This window comes from Oryctolagus cuniculus, chromosome 3 (genome assembly GCF_051225735.1).
Source record: "Oryctolagus cuniculus isolate XC-2025 breed Fujian yellow rabbit chromosome 3, ASM5122573v1, whole genome shotgun sequence".
Classification (NCBI taxonomy): Eukaryota; Metazoa; Chordata; class Mammalia; order Lagomorpha; family Leporidae; genus Oryctolagus; species Oryctolagus cuniculus.
In genome coordinates, this window is record NC_142869.1 from 165655251 (window position 1) to 165671291 (window position 16041).

The window sequence follows — 16041 nt, forward strand, 5'->3', positions numbered from 1 at the left end:
TACCTAGTCTGTTCGTTGAATAAATGACACATCTTTCCATGGCTGTCGTTGTGCTTTCTATAAGGAGACACATATAATATCATGGTAATACTGATTTTTCAAGTTTGTAGGAGCTTCAGACCTGTTAAGCACCTTAAAGAGTCGCATAACTCACAGATAAATATTTGTATCTCCTACTTTCTGTCCTTTTTTTTTTTTTTTTTTTTTTTTTTGACAGGCAGAGTGGACAGTGAGAGAGAGAGACAGAGAGAAAGGTCTTCCTTTGCCATTGGTTCACCCTCCAATGGCCGCCGCGCTGCAGCCGGCGCACCGCGCTGAGCCCATGGCAGGAGCCAGGAGCCAGGTGCTTTTCCTGGTCTCCCATGGGGTGCAGGGCCCAAGCACCTGGGCCATCCTCCACTGCACTCCCTGGCCACAGCAGAGGGCTGGCCTGGAAGAGGGGCAACCGGGACAGAATCCAGTGCCCCGACCGGGACTAGAACCCGGTGTGCCGGCGCCGCAAGGCGGAGGATTAGCCTAGTGAGCCGCGGCGCCGGCACTTTCTGTCTTTACTCCTCATTTCTTTTTTTTTTTTTTCCTAAGATTTATTTATTTATTTGAAAGGCAGAGTTACAGAGAGGCAGAGGCAGAGAGAAAGGGAGAGGGAGAGAGAGAAAGAGAGAATGTTCCGTCCGCTGGTTCACTCCCCGGACTACTCCCCAGGTGGCCACAATGGCTGGAGCTGTGCCTGTCAGGAGCCAGGAGCCCGGAGCTTCTGAGTCTCCCATGTGGGTGCAGGGGCCCGCAGACTTAGGCCAGGCCATCTTCTGCTGCTTTCCCAGGCCACAGCAGAGCAGGATTGGAAGTGGAGTAGTAGGGACTCGAACTGGCACCCATATGAGATGCCTATGCTACAGGTGGCAGTTTTACCCGCTACACCATGGTGCTGCACCCCCCCCCCCAATTATTAGCATGTCTCATTTCTCTCAGTGAGGCATTTTATAAACTCTTTTTTTTTTTTTTTTTTTTTTAAGATTTATTTGAAAAGCAAAGTTAGAGAGAGGAAAAGACAGTTCTTTCATTCGTTGGCTCACTCCCTGAATGGCTGCAGCAGCTGTGGCTGGAGCTTCACCTGGGTCTCCCACATGGGTGGCAGGGACTCGAGTACTTGGGCCGTCTTCCACTGCTTTCCCAGGTATAAGCAGAGTGGCCTGGACTTGAACCAGCACTCATGGGATGCCAGCATCGCAGCCAGTGACTTTAACCCTCTGTGCTAACTTTTTAGTGATTTGTTAAACTGAAATTTTGTACTGAACTTGATCAGTACAAAGTTCTGGAAACAGAAACCCTAGCGGTGGGCCTGTAAAATTGACCTTACAGTGACTTCCTCACTGAAGGTGTAAGTCCAGACTGCTGCTTCCCACACTCCTGAGGAGCTACTTACAAGGTCACACACTCTGCTCCCTTTGTATCAGTAAGCGCCTAGAGAACCGCATGGAGCAATTTAATTCTGGGATTGGCTACGCAGGTGTTGCAAGACAAAGATCAAGAAGTAGATTCCCAAGTAATGCAGACAGGAAGCGCAGTTATCACCCTGGGGCTGGGGGAATGGAAGCAAAGCACCTAGGAGGTCGGGGCCCCCACCCAGCTGGGAGTCTGCCCTCAGCTGCCAAAAGAGCAGGGGCACAGCTGGCGTTGGGAGGCACAGCTGTCCCCTTGCTGGAGCTTTGTGGAGTGAAAGAAGCCGGGACGTCTCTTCTCTCCTAATCTTCCTGTACAGTAACCTAACCGGAAGCTGACTGGCAAGTCTGCAAAACATGATTGGCCGATCCAGCCCAGGACTTGGATATAGAGCAGCTCAGAACAGGTACAGTGGCTCTGCTGTATCCAGCGGTTCCCCATTCATGGATTCAATTAATACAACTGTGGATTGAAAATATTCAGGGAAAAAGGTGACATCAGTGCTGAACAGGCTTCTAGTCTTTATTCCCTGAACAATACAGGATAGCAACTATTTACCTTGTACTTGCTATTGTGAGCGATCCAGAGATGATTCGCTGTGTGTGAGAGGATGTGTGTATAACGTAGGTGCAGCCTGTCATTGGCTTCAGGCTTTTTCATTCTGTTGTAGAATTTCTGACCTGGTTACGCAGCTTAGACTCTGGGTACATCTAAGAGTATAAGTTGAGCCTCTCAGGGTTCCTGTCCCTGGTTGGACTAAAAGACACCAGCTTGATCTGAGATCTTCCCTTAGGCGCTTCTTGATGTTTTTCTTTTGATATGATAATATTATTGATTAGGCTAATGGTTTCTTTTACATTTAGTCATACTTTGATTAGATTTCCTGGCCTGTTCTTCCTGCTTTGACTTTTAAAATATTCTGTACTTAATCTCCTCCATTGTGGATTTGACTACGTTTGACTCCCTTGGATATTCCCTCCAAATTCTCATAGCTCTGTAGGTATTATGGACCGCAGCTGGTAGGGGACTCTGGGGACAGTGCAATCTTTCTCTGTGCTTCCTTCCATTGGCTCTCCATCCCAACCATTCTGACCTGGAAAGGCGATGGCAGGAACTCCCCTGCCCCAAATTACCCCACCCCCCCAGCCCTTGTAGCTTACATAATACAGAAGGACTTGTGCATAATGCTCCTCCAGTGATAGCTGGGCTAAGCAAGAGATTCTAGTGAAACTGTTACCATGTTACTCCTCCGGGGAACGATTTTTTTAAAAATGAAGTATTGATGAATCTGCTCAGTACTGTCGGCTTTGGGGAGTAGGCAGATGCGCCCTTTGACTTGGCTGTAGTGTTGAGAGGCGCAGGTTTGTTAGCTGAGAAACCTGTCTTCGAGATGAATGTCTCCCTTGAAGATGAAGGAGCTGAGGTCCAGTGCTTGTGAAACTGATCAGCAAGGAGAGTCATAAAGATAGCGGGTCCGGGCCTCTGCAGAGCGCTCCTCATTTTATCTGGATCGGCCCCTTTAATCCTCACATCATCCTTTCCAGGATAGGCGCAGTTGTTATTTTTCTTTCACTAGAATTGCGGCTTAAAGGTTAAGTAACTTGCCCAGAGGTTCTGGATATCTGTGTAATAGTCTGTGCAGTTTTTAAAAATACAGTTGATCTGTCTTCACTTCTTAGCTATTCCTGTCAGTTTGGCTGTCCAGAGGCTGAGTCCGCGCGGGTGGAAGCCGACCTGCTGCACTAACACTGCCTTAGCGGGAGAGGGCTGTGAGGCTCTGTCAGTCGTCTCTGTCTTTAGGCACCCTGCCTTCGACGACTTTTTTTTTTTTTTTAAACGTTTATACTTGCTCTTTTTTTCTTTTTGTTTGTTTTGTTTTTAAGGACTTGTTTATTTGAAAGGCAGAGTTACAGAGAGGCAGATGCAGAAGGTGGGGTGGGGGGGTCTTCCATCCACTGGTTCATTCCCAAAATGGCTGCAACTGCCGGAGCTGGGCCGATTTGAAGCCAGGAGCCAGGAGCTTCCTCTGGGTCTCCCATGCGGGTGCAAGGGCCCAAGCACTTGGGCCATCCTCCATGCTGTCCTAGGCCATAGCAGGGAGCTGGGTCAGAAGTGGAGCAGCTGGGACGCGAACCAGCGCCCATATGGGATGCCGGGGCCGCAGGCGGTGACTTTACTTGCTATGGCAGAGGGCTGTCACCTCTCAATGATTTTATGAAAACATTGAAAGCATACTTCACAGATATCCCCCTCTAGTTCAAAAACGTTGAAAGTAACTTTGTCTTTGCTTAGTACAGAACGCTGCCTGTAAATGGTTAGAGACGCTGAGGCAAGGGCTGGGGAGGGCGGTGGGAAGCGGTGAGAACTGGGCAGAAGTGACAAGCCTGTGTGACAGACAGCCCTATTGATTTATGCTGTGAATCGCATTCTGGAGCAGAGAATTGAAATCCATTATGCCAAGTGCATAGCATACAAATCCCTTTGAAAAGCAGTTAGATGCCATGTAATCCCAAATCATTTAAAAGCGATTTTGAAGTACCCAGAATTCTAAATTGTCTTAAGCATTTTGTTTCTTAGACTAGAAAAACAGTGAAATGGATGGCAAGATAGCATTTTAATGGAATCTTCCTCTCATATATTATATTTAATTTTAGTGTGTTAAGTTGAATTTTAGATAAGTACAGATTTGGAGTTATGTTCTCTTGAGTATTCTGAAACTCACACCAAACGTAGGATATGAAAGAAACCTTAGGACAGCTTATCTGATACTTATCTTGAAAAAACCATTTTGGGGCCTGCGCCGTGATGCAGCGGGTTAAAGCCCCAGCTTGCAGCGCAAGCATCCCACGTGGGGCCCATTCGAGTCCAGCTCTCTGCTAATGTGCCTTGGAAAGCAGTAGAAGATGGCCCAAATGCTTGGACCCCTGCACTCACGTGGGGGACCTGGAGGAAGCTCCTGGCTGTGGGTCGACTCAGCTCTGGCTGTTGTGGCCATTTGGAGAATGAACTCAGATGGAATTTCTGGCTTCTGACTTCTTTTTGGCCCAAACCTGGCTGTTGTAGCCATTTGGAGAGTGAACCAGTGGATAGAAGATCTCTCTCTGTCTCTGTTGTTCTGCCTTTCAAATAAATAAATAAGTAGATCTTTTTTTTTTTTAATTAACACATAGTAATTGTACATTAAAGTAGATACTTGGGCCGGCACTGTGGCGCAGTGGGTTGACACCCTGGCCTGAAGTGCCAGCATCCCATATGGGCGCCAGTTTGAGTCCCGACTGCTCCACTTCCGATCCAGCTCTCTGCTATGGCCTGGGATAGCAGTAGAAGATGGCCCAAGTCCTTGGGCCCCTGCACCCTCCTGGGAGACCTGGAAGAAACTCCTGGCTCCTGGCTTCAGTTTGACCCAGCTCCGGCCATTGCAGCCATTTGGGGAATGAACCAGCGGATAGAAGACCTCTCTCTCTCTCTCTCTCTTTCCCCCCTTCTGCTTTTCTGTAACTGCCTTTCAAATAAATAAATCTTTTTAAAAAATTATATATTTTCATTTTGTTTGAAAGGCAGAGTGAGATACAGAGAGAGGGAGAGAAATTTTTCTTTCATAGTTCGTCCTTTGGTATTATATTCAGAAGTCATTGCCAAACCCAAGGTCATGTAGGGTTCTTCTACGTCATTTTATAGTTTTGCATTTCACATTTTGTTCTATATATATTCATTTTGTAAAAGATGGAAGGTCTCTGTAGACTCATTTTTTGGTATGTTGGTATCCATTTGTTCTGTTACCATTCATCAAAAAGATTCTGCTAAACTGTGGTATTGTGCTTGCCTCTTTGTCAGAGATCAGTGTTCACTCTGCATGGCAGCAGGTGATGGCTCAAGTATTTGGGTTCCTGCTACACATGTAGGAGACCCAGATGGAGTTTTGGCACCTGGCCTCAGCCTGGCCTAGCCCCAGTTTGAGGGGTGAACCAGCGAATGAGAAATCTCTCAGTCTCTCTGTGTGTGTTTGTCTGCCTCTAAAGTAAAATAAATAAAAATTTTTATAAAGAATAATGAATTTCTGGAAGTGGGCAGAAGAATATAAATACAATAGGAAAGCAAACTTTTACTGCTTCGTTTTTAATTTAATTTATTTTTAATTTTTAAAAGGATTTCTTGATTTGAAAGAGTTACAGAGAAAGAGGCAGTTACCGAGAGAGAATCTTCCATCTACTTGTTCAATCCCCAGATGACCACATTGGCCAGCATTGAGCCAGGCTGAAGCAAGGAGCCAGGAGCTTCATCTGGGTCTCCCACAATGGTTAAAGGGGCCCACGCACGGAGCCATCTTCTGCTGCTTTCCCTAGGCCATTAGCAGGGAGCTGGATTGGAAGTGGAGCAGCTGGAACATAAACTGTGCTTATTTGTGATGTTGGCATTGCAGGTGACAACTTTACCAACTATGCCACAACGATGGCCCCACTGCTGAATTTTTAAAATATTTTATTATTTCTTCTTATTTTATTTGAAAGGTAGACAAACAAATATTTTTTCCATCTACTGGTTCACTTCCCAGGTGACTGCAACAGCCAGTGATGAGCCAGGCTGAAGTCAGGAGCGTCCCACTCAATCTACATCTCCCACGTGGAAGGCAGGGACCCAAGTACTTGAGCCCTCACCTTCTGTCTCTCAGGGTGTGAATCTACAGGAAGCTGGAATCAGGGACTCGAATCCAGATGCTCTTATGGGGGATGCAGGTGTCCCAAGTGGCATTTCAAGTGCTACTCCAAATGTCCCCACTAGTTTAACTCCATTGTTCTGAAACTTTTTGGAAAAAGCAGGGTGACAGTGAGAGAGGGGGAGAAAAAGAGATGGGGAGAATGAGAATCTTCAACTGCTGGTTCACTCCCCAAATGCCCATAACAGCTGAGGGTGGGTCGAGTCAAAACCAGGAGTCAGCAACTCCATCCCCATCTCCCACATGGATGGCAGGGACCCCTGTAGTTAAACCGTCATCTGCTACTTCCCAGGCACGATAGCAGGAAGCTGGATTGGAAGTGGAGATAGGACTTGATCCCAGGCGGACCGATATTGGATGGGTGCAGGCATCCCAAGCAGAGGCTTAACCTGCTGCACCTGTTAAGTGTTTTTATGTCTACAACATCAAATACTAGTTAAAGGGATATTTTAAGAATGTTTCTATTATATTTACACTTTTTATTGTTATATTTATTAGGGATATTTGTTTTGTGTCCTGAGGTATCAGATTTAGCCCCGTGAATTTCCATCAGAATGGGTTCATATGAGGAAAGTATTCCACCATTTTTGTGCCATATTTGAGTGGTGCCTTCCGTTTCCTATGGCTTGGTGGTGAGGTAAGTAGTGAAATTAGAGGCTTGTTCAAGTTCCTCTACCCCTGGAGAAAATCTCTCTTTAGTTTAAGCATGGTGCTACATTGCGCACTGCATCTTATTCTTTTCCTCTTTTTCTGTCAGCAGATCTTCATGGAGGAACACGGAGTGACTCAGACTGAACACATGGCTACCATAGAAGCCCATGCAGTGGCCCAGCAAGTGCAGCAGGTCCATGTGGCCACCTACACTGAGCACAGCATGCTGAGTGCTGATGAAGACTCGCCTTCTTCCCCGGAAGATACCTCTTACGATGATTCAGACATACTCAACTCCACAGCAGCTGACGAGGTCACAGCCCACCTGGCTGCAGCAGGTAGTGTGGGATTAGACTCTTCTTGTTTTAAGTCTTGTGTTTCCAACTTGAGTGAGTATTATGCTGAGACTTCAAGTTCTGGAATCATTTCTGTTCTGTTAATGTTATGACTTTGACCATCTAACTTTTAAATGAAGCATTTCTTCCATTTACATGCAGTATAATGAATGATAGATTTAAATTTACCAACTTTATATGTGCTTTATCTTCCTATGCCTCACTCTGTGTTTACTTTTCCTTTGTATATTCTTTAAGAGTGATTGAAAAACTCATATATTTTCATATTTTTCTTGTTAGTTTGGGAGCTAACAATACTTTTACTATTAGTGGGACTCCTAGAGATTATAAAAGACATCATTCACTAATCATTCACTAATCAAAGTCTTACATACTTGGTGCTTCTGTTCTCCACACACAGAGATAATAGTAAGTTTTTGGAATACTTGAGTTTCATTCCCCTGCTCCTGACCTATTGGTGTTCTGTGTAGTCATTCTTTGTTTATATTAAATAAGACATTGCTTTTGCTTTAGGGTGGGCCTTGCGATGCAGTGGTTAAGCCACCTCTTGGGATGCCTGCATCCTATATTGGAGTGCTGGTTCTGGTCCTGGCTACTCTGCTTCTGATCTAGTTTTCTGCTAATGCTCCTGGGAGCCAGCAGGTCATGGCTCAAGTACTTGGGTTCCTTCCACCCAATTGGGAGATCCAGTTGGAGTTCCAGGCTCCTGGCTTTGGCCTGGCCCAGCCTAGGCTGTTAGCAGGAATTTGGAGAGTGAACCAGCAAATAGAAGATTTCTCTCTGTCTCTGTCTTTCTCCCCTTCTCTCCCTCTGCCTTTCAAAAAAATAAGCTTTTTTTTTTTTTTTTTTAAGATTCCATTTTGTATGTCCTTTAGCATATATCTGATAGGAGCAAATTCTGATTTCACTTGTCTGAGAATGTTTTTATTTAACCTTCAGTCTTTTTTTTTTTTTTTAAGATTTTATTTATTTATTCGAAAGTCAGAGTTACACAGAGAGAGGAGAGGCAGAGAGAGAGAGAGAGAGGTCTTCCATCCAATGGTTCACCCCTAATTGGCCACAGTTGCCGGAGCTGCGCCGATCCAAAGCCAGAAGCCAGGAGCTTCCTCCGGGTCTCCCACGTGGGTGCAGGGGCACAAAGACTTGGGTCATCTTCCCCTGCTTTCCCAGGCCATAGCAGAGAGCTGGGCCAGAAGAGGAGCAGTCCATATTGGGATGCCAGTGCTTCAGGCCAGGGTGTTAACCTGCTGTGCCACAGCACCAGCCCCTAACCTTCAGTCTTGAAGGATGTTCTCACTGGGTGTGGAATTCTGGTTTGGTAATTATTTTTCTTTCTTGTTGAAGGCACCAGACCACCTTCTTCTAGGTTTCTTTGTTACTCTTGAGAATTCAGTTGTTTCATTCTGGCCTATGCTCCAATGAAGCTTGTCTCCCACATAGGCTCCTCCCCGCAACTGCTTTCAACATTCTTTATCATTAGTTTTTTTGACATATCTGGCTCTGATTTCTTCTCATTTATTCTGCTTTGGATTCTCTGGATATCTTGAATCTATGGATTGATTGATGTCTTTAATCAATTCTGGGAAATCTGTCAGTAGATTTTGATTCAGGCTTTGTTTCTGCTCCATTCTTTTTTCCTTTGGTAACTCCATTTAAATTTGTATGTGTCATCCTTTTGTCTCTCGCTTTTGAAAAGATTTATTTATTTATTTATTTATTTATTTATTTATTTGAAAGGCAGAGTGACAGAGAGGGAGAGACACAGAGAGGGATCTTCCTTCTGCTGGTTCACTCCCCAAAAGACCACAACAGCTGGGCAGGGTCCAAGCTGAAGCAAGGAGCCACAAGCTCCACCCAGGTCTCCTACACAGGTGGTAGGAACTCAAGTACTTGGCCACTATTGACTGCCTCCCAGGCTCGTTAGCAGGAAGCTGGACCAGAATTGGAGGTGGGACTTGATCCTAGGCACTCTGATATTGAATATGATCATCCCAAGTGGCAGACTAACCTGCTAGGCCACACCTGTCCTGTCTTATCTCTTTATGCTTTGTTCTGTGTAATATCTTTGGATTGTTTTTCAGTTGATTAATTTTTGTGTTCAGCTGTGTCTGAGGTGCTTTAATCTATTCATTGAGTTACTAATTTTGGTAATCATTAATAGTTTGTTTCTTCCCCCCTATTTTAGAATTCTAGTGTGGTTCCCCCCCCCCCCCAATTTGCCTTGTAACAGTTTCCAGTTGTGGTGAAAAGCAAAACAGTTTTTTAAGTCTGCTTAGGTAAAACAAACATGCTTTTGCAGTCTGTGTGGTCATTTCTTCTCTGGTATACCAGTAGCATTAACACATTGTTACAGCCATTTCTTGTTCATGATGGCTGATCTCGTCATGTGCTGATTATATTTGAATGAATTGTGGATGGTTATCTGAGAAGTTATTTTTAGAAATAACTTGGGGTTTGGGCCGGTGCCACGGCTCAATAGGCTAATCCTCCACCTAGCGGCGCCAGCACACCGGGTTCTAGTCCCGGTCGGGGCGCCGGATTTTGTCCCGGTTGCCCCTCTTCCAGGCCAGCTCTCTGCTGTGGCCAGGGAGTGCAGTGGAGGATGGCCCAGGTGCTTGGGCCCTGCACCCCATGGGAGACCAGGATAAGTACCTGGCTCCTGCCTTTGGATCAGCGCGGTGCACCGGCCGCAGCACGCCAGCCGTGGCGGCCATTGGAGGGTGAACCAATGGCAAAGGAAGACCTTTCTCTCTCTCTCTCTCTCTCTCTCTCTCACTATCCACTCTGCCTGTCAAAAAAAAAACAAAACAAAACAAAACAAAACAAAACACCTTGGGGTCTAGGATAATGTGCCTTTAGAGAAGGTTTCTGCTTGCTTCTGCCAGATGCCTGAGGCTACCAGCAAGCCGGGATCATCCTAATGCAGGTGAAGGTTGTGAAGGTTTTGAGATGGTCTGGACTACTAAATGACTACAGCAGAGCTGTCTTCTATCATTCTCTCTTATTCACATTTGTATTTATCATCATGGTGGTGTTAGACTGCCTGAAAACCTTTCCTGAATGGGTCTAGTGTTACGTAAGGAATATTCTTGATCTTAGAAGATATTTAGGAAAAGCTGGACATGAAATCAGTGACTAGTGATTGCCAAAATCCTTCATTTTTGAAGTAATCACTATATTCAAGGGTGAGAAGACAGGTGCAATGAAGAATACCCTTATTAATGTCAGTTATTACCCACTGCATACTTCTGGAATTATGGGTTTAAAAAAATGAGAACCAGTGGCAAACCATGAACTATTTGGACAATATATTTTGTGAAATTCTTAGGCTTCCCAGAAGAGGGCACCCTAACACAATGAATCCAGGGCAGCTTCTTCCCTGTGAAGGAAGGGTGATGCTTCGCCACAAGGCTTTGCTGAATTGTTGTACTGCGTTGTCATGGTGTTGAGGGCAGGAAGGAGCTGTGGCCTGCCTGCTCCTGTGGCACGGGAGCAACTGACACTCAGCTGGTTGCAGTGACTTGCCAGGCCGTGCTGTCTGTATTGTGTAGATCCTGTGAGCAAGACAGCCAGGAACTTGTCCTGAAGGCACTTACAGGCCAGTTTGTGGGGAGGGGTGCAAATAGTACATACAATAATTTTAGCGGCCGGTGCCGCGGCTCAATAGGCTAATCCTCCACCTAGCGGCGCCGGCACACCGGGTTCTAGTCCCGGTCGGGGCGCCGGATTCTGTCCTGGTTGCCCCTCTTCCAGGCCAGCTCTCTGCTGTGGCCAGGGAGTGCAGTGGAGGATGGCCCAAGTGCTTGGGCCCTGCACCCCATGGGAGACCAGGAGAAGTACCTGGCTCCTGCCATCGGATCAGCGCAGTGCGCCAGCCGCAGCACGCCAGCCGTGGCGGCCATTGGAGGGTGAATCAACGGCAAAAGGAAGACCTTTCTCTTTGTCTCTCACACTGTCCACTCTGCCTGTCAAAAAATAAAATAATTTTAGCAAGAACTGAACTGAATGCACTAAGAAAATGCTGAGAGGAGATCATGGAGAGGGTGCAGTTGCTGGTTTAGACTGAGTGAGCTGGGAAGGCTTCTCTGGGGAGAGCCTTGACTCACAGGCAATTAGGTGCCAGCCACGGGCAGCGACATGGAAGATGCAGATCAGAGAGGAAACAGGGAAAGCGAGGACTTGTAGATGGGAAATGGGAAGGAGATCAGTGTGTCTGGAGACTTGTGAGCCAGCAGAGAAAATGGTATAGGAGGCAGGCGTGAGTGAAACCACACAGAACATAGAGGCTGTGCGTGGTAAGGGCTTTAGAGAGGCAACAGACAGCCATGGCTAGTTGCCCTCGCTTTGCTCGCTTTGTGTCTGAATCCAGACTTCACTTAGGACTAGCCGAGAGGAGTTTTCGGAGGAGAATGTCTGTCCCATTCTCTGTATCTGAAAGGTAACCTTTCACTCCACCATGTTGCCATTCAGAAATGCATCTTTCTCTCCAGCCCCTGGTTAGTGTGGGCTTTCAGGGCAAAAAGTGTGGACGTAGTATGACAAAGGACAGTGGGGAGTGAAAACAAGATAGCCCTTTTCATATCTGTCACCAATAGGAATTTTAGAGGACTTCTTGTTAAGCAGAATTGAATTTATTCTTTTGTTTTCTTCAAAGTGATAAGGGATAGGGTAAAAAAAAAAGTGGAGAAAGATTCATATGGTCTACAAACATAATTAGTACTGACAGAGGCATTTTGTTGAGTTGTCCAGCAAGTTTAAATACTTTAATATCAGGGGCCATTGCTGTGGTGAAGTAGGTAAAGCCGCCACCTGCAGTGCCAGCATCCCATATGGGTGCCGGTTCTGGTCCCGGCTGCTCCACTTCCAATCCAGCTCTCTGTTATGGCCTGGCAAAGCAGTAGAAGATGGCCCAAGTTCCTAGGCCCCTGTACCTATGTGGAGAGACCCAGAGGAAGCTCCTGTCTCCTGGCTTCTGATCGGAGCAGCTCTGGCCGTTGCTGCCAATGGGGAGTGAACCAGCAGATGGAAGACTTCTCTCTCTCTCTTTCTGCCTCTCCTTCTCTTTCTGTGTAACTCTTTCAAATAAAATAAATAAATCTTAAAAAAAAACCTTGAATATCTGAATAGAGAAAAGTATCAAGAGTAGTGCAACAAACACAAGCATTACTACCCTTGTTTATTTTGAGGTGCTTTTTCAGGTTTTTTGTTTGTTTGTTTTTTAATTTAGTTGAAAGCAGAGTTACAGAGAAGGTGACACAGAGGGAGAGAGAAATCTTCCATCTGCTGGTTCATGTCCACAATGGCTGAAGTTGGGCCAATTTGAAACCAGGAGGTTCTTCCAGGTCTCCCACGTGGGTGCAGGGGTCCAAGCACTTAGGCCATCTTCCACTGCTTTCCTAGTCCATTAGCAGGGAGCTGGACCGGATGTGATGAAGCTGGGACTCAAACCAGTGCCCATTTTGGGATTCTGGCGCCACAAGCAGAGGCTTAACCCACTGTGCCACAGAGCCAGTCCCTGCATTTGTATTTTTTTAAGTTATATTGATTTGAAATGGAGACAAAGAGAACTTCCATTTCCTGGCTCATTCCCCAAATGCACACAACAGCCAGGGCTGAGCTAGGCTGAAGCCAGGAGCTGGGGAATCCATCCGTGTCTCCCACATGGCTGCAGGGACCCAAGTACCTGAGCTGTCTATCACCTGCTGCCTCCCAGAGTGTGTGCCAGAAGGAAACTGAATCAGAAGTGTAGTAGATGGGACTGGAACCAGACACTCTGGTAGGGAAGGTAGGCGACTTACCTGCTGCAGCAGGCACCAATCCTTCTCTTGTATTACTTTATACATATTTTTACTATGTGTATATATTATTATATTTTTTTTTTTTGACAGGCAGAGTGGACAGTGAGAGAGAGAGACAGAGAGAAAGGTCTTCCTTTGCTGTTGGTTCACCCTCCAATGGCCGCCGCGGCAGGTGCGCTGCGGCTGGCGCACCGCGCTGATCCGAAGCCAGGATCCAGGTGCTTCTCCTGGTCTCCCATATGGGTGCAGGGCCCAAGGACTTGGGCCATCCTCCACTGCCTTCCCTGGCCACAGCAGAGAGCTGGCCTGGAAGAGGGGCAACCGGGACAGAATCCGGCGCCCCTACTGGGACTAGAACTCGGTGTGCCGGTGCCAAAGGCAGAGGATTAGCCTATTGAGCCGTGGCACCGCCCTGTATATATTATTAAATAATACTTAGAGTTGTTTTACATGTCTTAAATTTTACATTAGTTATGTCACTGACTAAATTTTGTAGCATTGCAATTATTTCATTCAGTACTATTTTTCCGAGATTTATCCATGGCAATAGTGTGGCTGTACACTTTGTTTCAGCTCCTATTTGGTATTGCGCTCATTTTCTGAATTTCTCATATACTGGTAGATTACTTGGGTTGCTCATAATTTTTTGCTATTATAGTTGCTGAAAATAAAAATGGTTTTCCATGTTTTCTTGTGTGGCTCTGGGCAGTGGCATTCAAACGCTGTGATGATCTCTCACAGTAATACGTTTTACATTGTGACCCAGATTAACTACATGTATATAGAACCAAAAGACAGTTTCTTGTGGAATAATAACACAAACAGTATACTCTGTGATAAGTTCTAGTTTACTCTGTTTTATTAGAAAAAAGTACTACTCGTGACCTGCCAAAGGGTCACAACCAGCAGCTTGGAAGACACGACAGGAGGGGATGCCCAGGAGAGGAACTGGAGGATCAAAGATACGCACATTTTTAACTTGTCCAGATGTGGTCAGATGTCTTTCCAAATCCTTATATTAACTTACATTCCCTCAAGCATTGTGTTCCAGTGCCTTTTGCGTCTCATTCTCGTGCTTTGTCTTTTTTCATTTTGCAGGTCTGGTGGGTATGAGATAGCATCTCAGTGTTGGTTTAATTTGCATTTCTGTGAGCTTCTGGCTTCGGCCTGGCCCAGCCCTTGCTGTTGGTGGCCATCTAGAAAGTGAACCAGTAGATGAAAGATCAGTCTGTCTCCCTTTCTGTAACTCTGCCTTTCAAATAAATAAATAAATCTTTATTTTAAAAAATTAAAAATAGGGTTAGGTATTTGGCCTAGTGGTTAAGATACTGATTCCAGCATCTACAGTGCACATCAGAGTGCCTGGGTTTGGTTCCCTACTTAATTTAATTTAATTTAGTGTAATTTAATTTAACAGGCAGAGTTAGACAGTGAGAGAGAGACAGAGAGAAAGGTCTTCCTTCCGTTGGTTCACCCCCCAAATGGCTGCTATGGCCGGCACTGCACTGATCCGAAGCCAGGAGCCAGGTGCTTCCTGCGGTCTCCCATGTGGGTGCAGGGAGCACTTGTTTTTTTTTTTGTTTGTTTGTTTGTTTTTAATTTATTTGACACGTAGAGATATAGATAGTGAGAGAGAGAGAAAGGTCTTCCTTCCATTGGTTCACTCCCCAAATGGCCGTTACGGCTGGTGCGCTGCAGCCGGTGCACTGCGCCGATCTGAAGCCAGGAACCAGGTGCTTCCTCCTGGTCTCCTATGCGGGTACAGGGGCCCAAGCACTTGGGCCATCCTCCACTGCCCTCCTGGGCCACAGCAGAGAGCTGGACTGGAAGAGGAGCAGCTGGGACTAGAACCCGGCACCCATATGGGATGCCGGCTCTGCAGGTGGAGGATTAACCAAGTGAGCCACGGCGCTGGGCCCTTGGTTCCCTACTTTAACTCCTGATTCCAGCTTCCTGCTAATTGGATACTGGGAGGCATTAGGGATGTCTCAGGGGATTGGGTCCCTCCCCCATGTGGGAGACCTGATCTGAGTTCCTGGCTCCCAGCTTTGCGGCTTGCTTTTCCATTCCCCCAGCCATCGCAGGTATCTCGAGTGACCCGGCAGATGAGAGCTCTGTCTCTCCTTCTCTGTCTCTCAAATACATTAAAAAATGTTTTTAAATACCACATGATCCAGCAGTTTTACTTCTGGTTAAATAATTTGAGTATTTATACAAAAGAATTACATAAAATCGGAATCCCAAAAATATTTTACCCCATGTTCATTGCTGCATCACTCACAGTAGCCAATATGTGAGAACTACCTAAATGTCCATCAGATGGTGAATGGTTTGAACATAAAATGGAATACGTGCATACAGTAGAATATTATTTCAGGAGGAGGTACTGCAATATGTGACAACACAGATGAATTTTGAGGGTATTGTGCTAAGTAAGTAAAATAAGCCAATCACACAAGGATAAATACTTTGTAATTACACTTATAAGGGATCTAAAATGGACTTGTAGAAGCAGAGAGTAGAGTGATTGTTGACAGTGACTGACAGGAGAATGAGGAGTTGCTGTTCAGTTAAGTTTTGGGAATGCAGGATGAGTAGGTTCTAGTGTTATACAACATTTTGCCTGCAATTAACAAGACTGTATTGTATGCTTAAAATTTTGTTAAGAGAGTAGATCTCATACTAAGTGTCCTACCACAATTTTTAAAAATAAAGTGTTGGGAAAAAGACATCAGTAAGTTTTTATTTTCTCTGCCAGCAATTTATGATGAAAGTGAAGTAAAAAGCAAGCATTCATTTAAGAACTTGTTTTGGGGGGGGTCTTTGGTGGCGTTTATTTCAGCCAGAGTGAGGATGCTATTAAACACGTAGAAAAAGCTTATCGAGCTTTTCAAGAAAGTTTTTTTTTTTTTTAAGATTTATTTATTATTTATTTGAGAGGTTACAGACAGAGAAAAGGAGAGACAGAGAGGAAGGTTTTCAATCTGTTGGTTCACTCACAAAATGGCCTCAATGGCCGGAGTTGAGCCAGTCCGAAACCAGGAACCAGGAGTTTCCTCTGGGTCTCCCACGTGGGTGCAGG

At 45.7% G+C, this 16041-nt stretch overlaps 1 protein-coding gene across 25 annotated transcripts in view; it reads left to right on the forward strand.

Moving 5' to 3' along the window:
- Positions 1–16041, forward strand: part of NRF1 (nuclear respiratory factor 1) — a 163218-nt gene that overhangs the window by 52381 nt on the left and 94796 nt on the right. For 10 of the 25 annotated variants that reach the window (XR_016231028.1, XR_007920753.3, XR_016231030.1 and 7 more), the window contains one exon: positions 6915–7143. Coding sequence is in view for 16 of the 25 variants with exons in the window: in XM_089328577.1 (XP_089184703.1) it covers positions 6921–7143 (223 nt within the window). In the remaining 9 variants the exon portion in view is untranslated. Of the gene's footprint in view, positions 1–1759; positions 1847–6652; positions 6792–6911; positions 7144–16041 lie in introns of all 25 variants that reach the window. The other 15 variants (XR_016231032.1, XR_016231031.1, XR_016231027.1 and 12 more) reach the window with 9 other exon arrangements.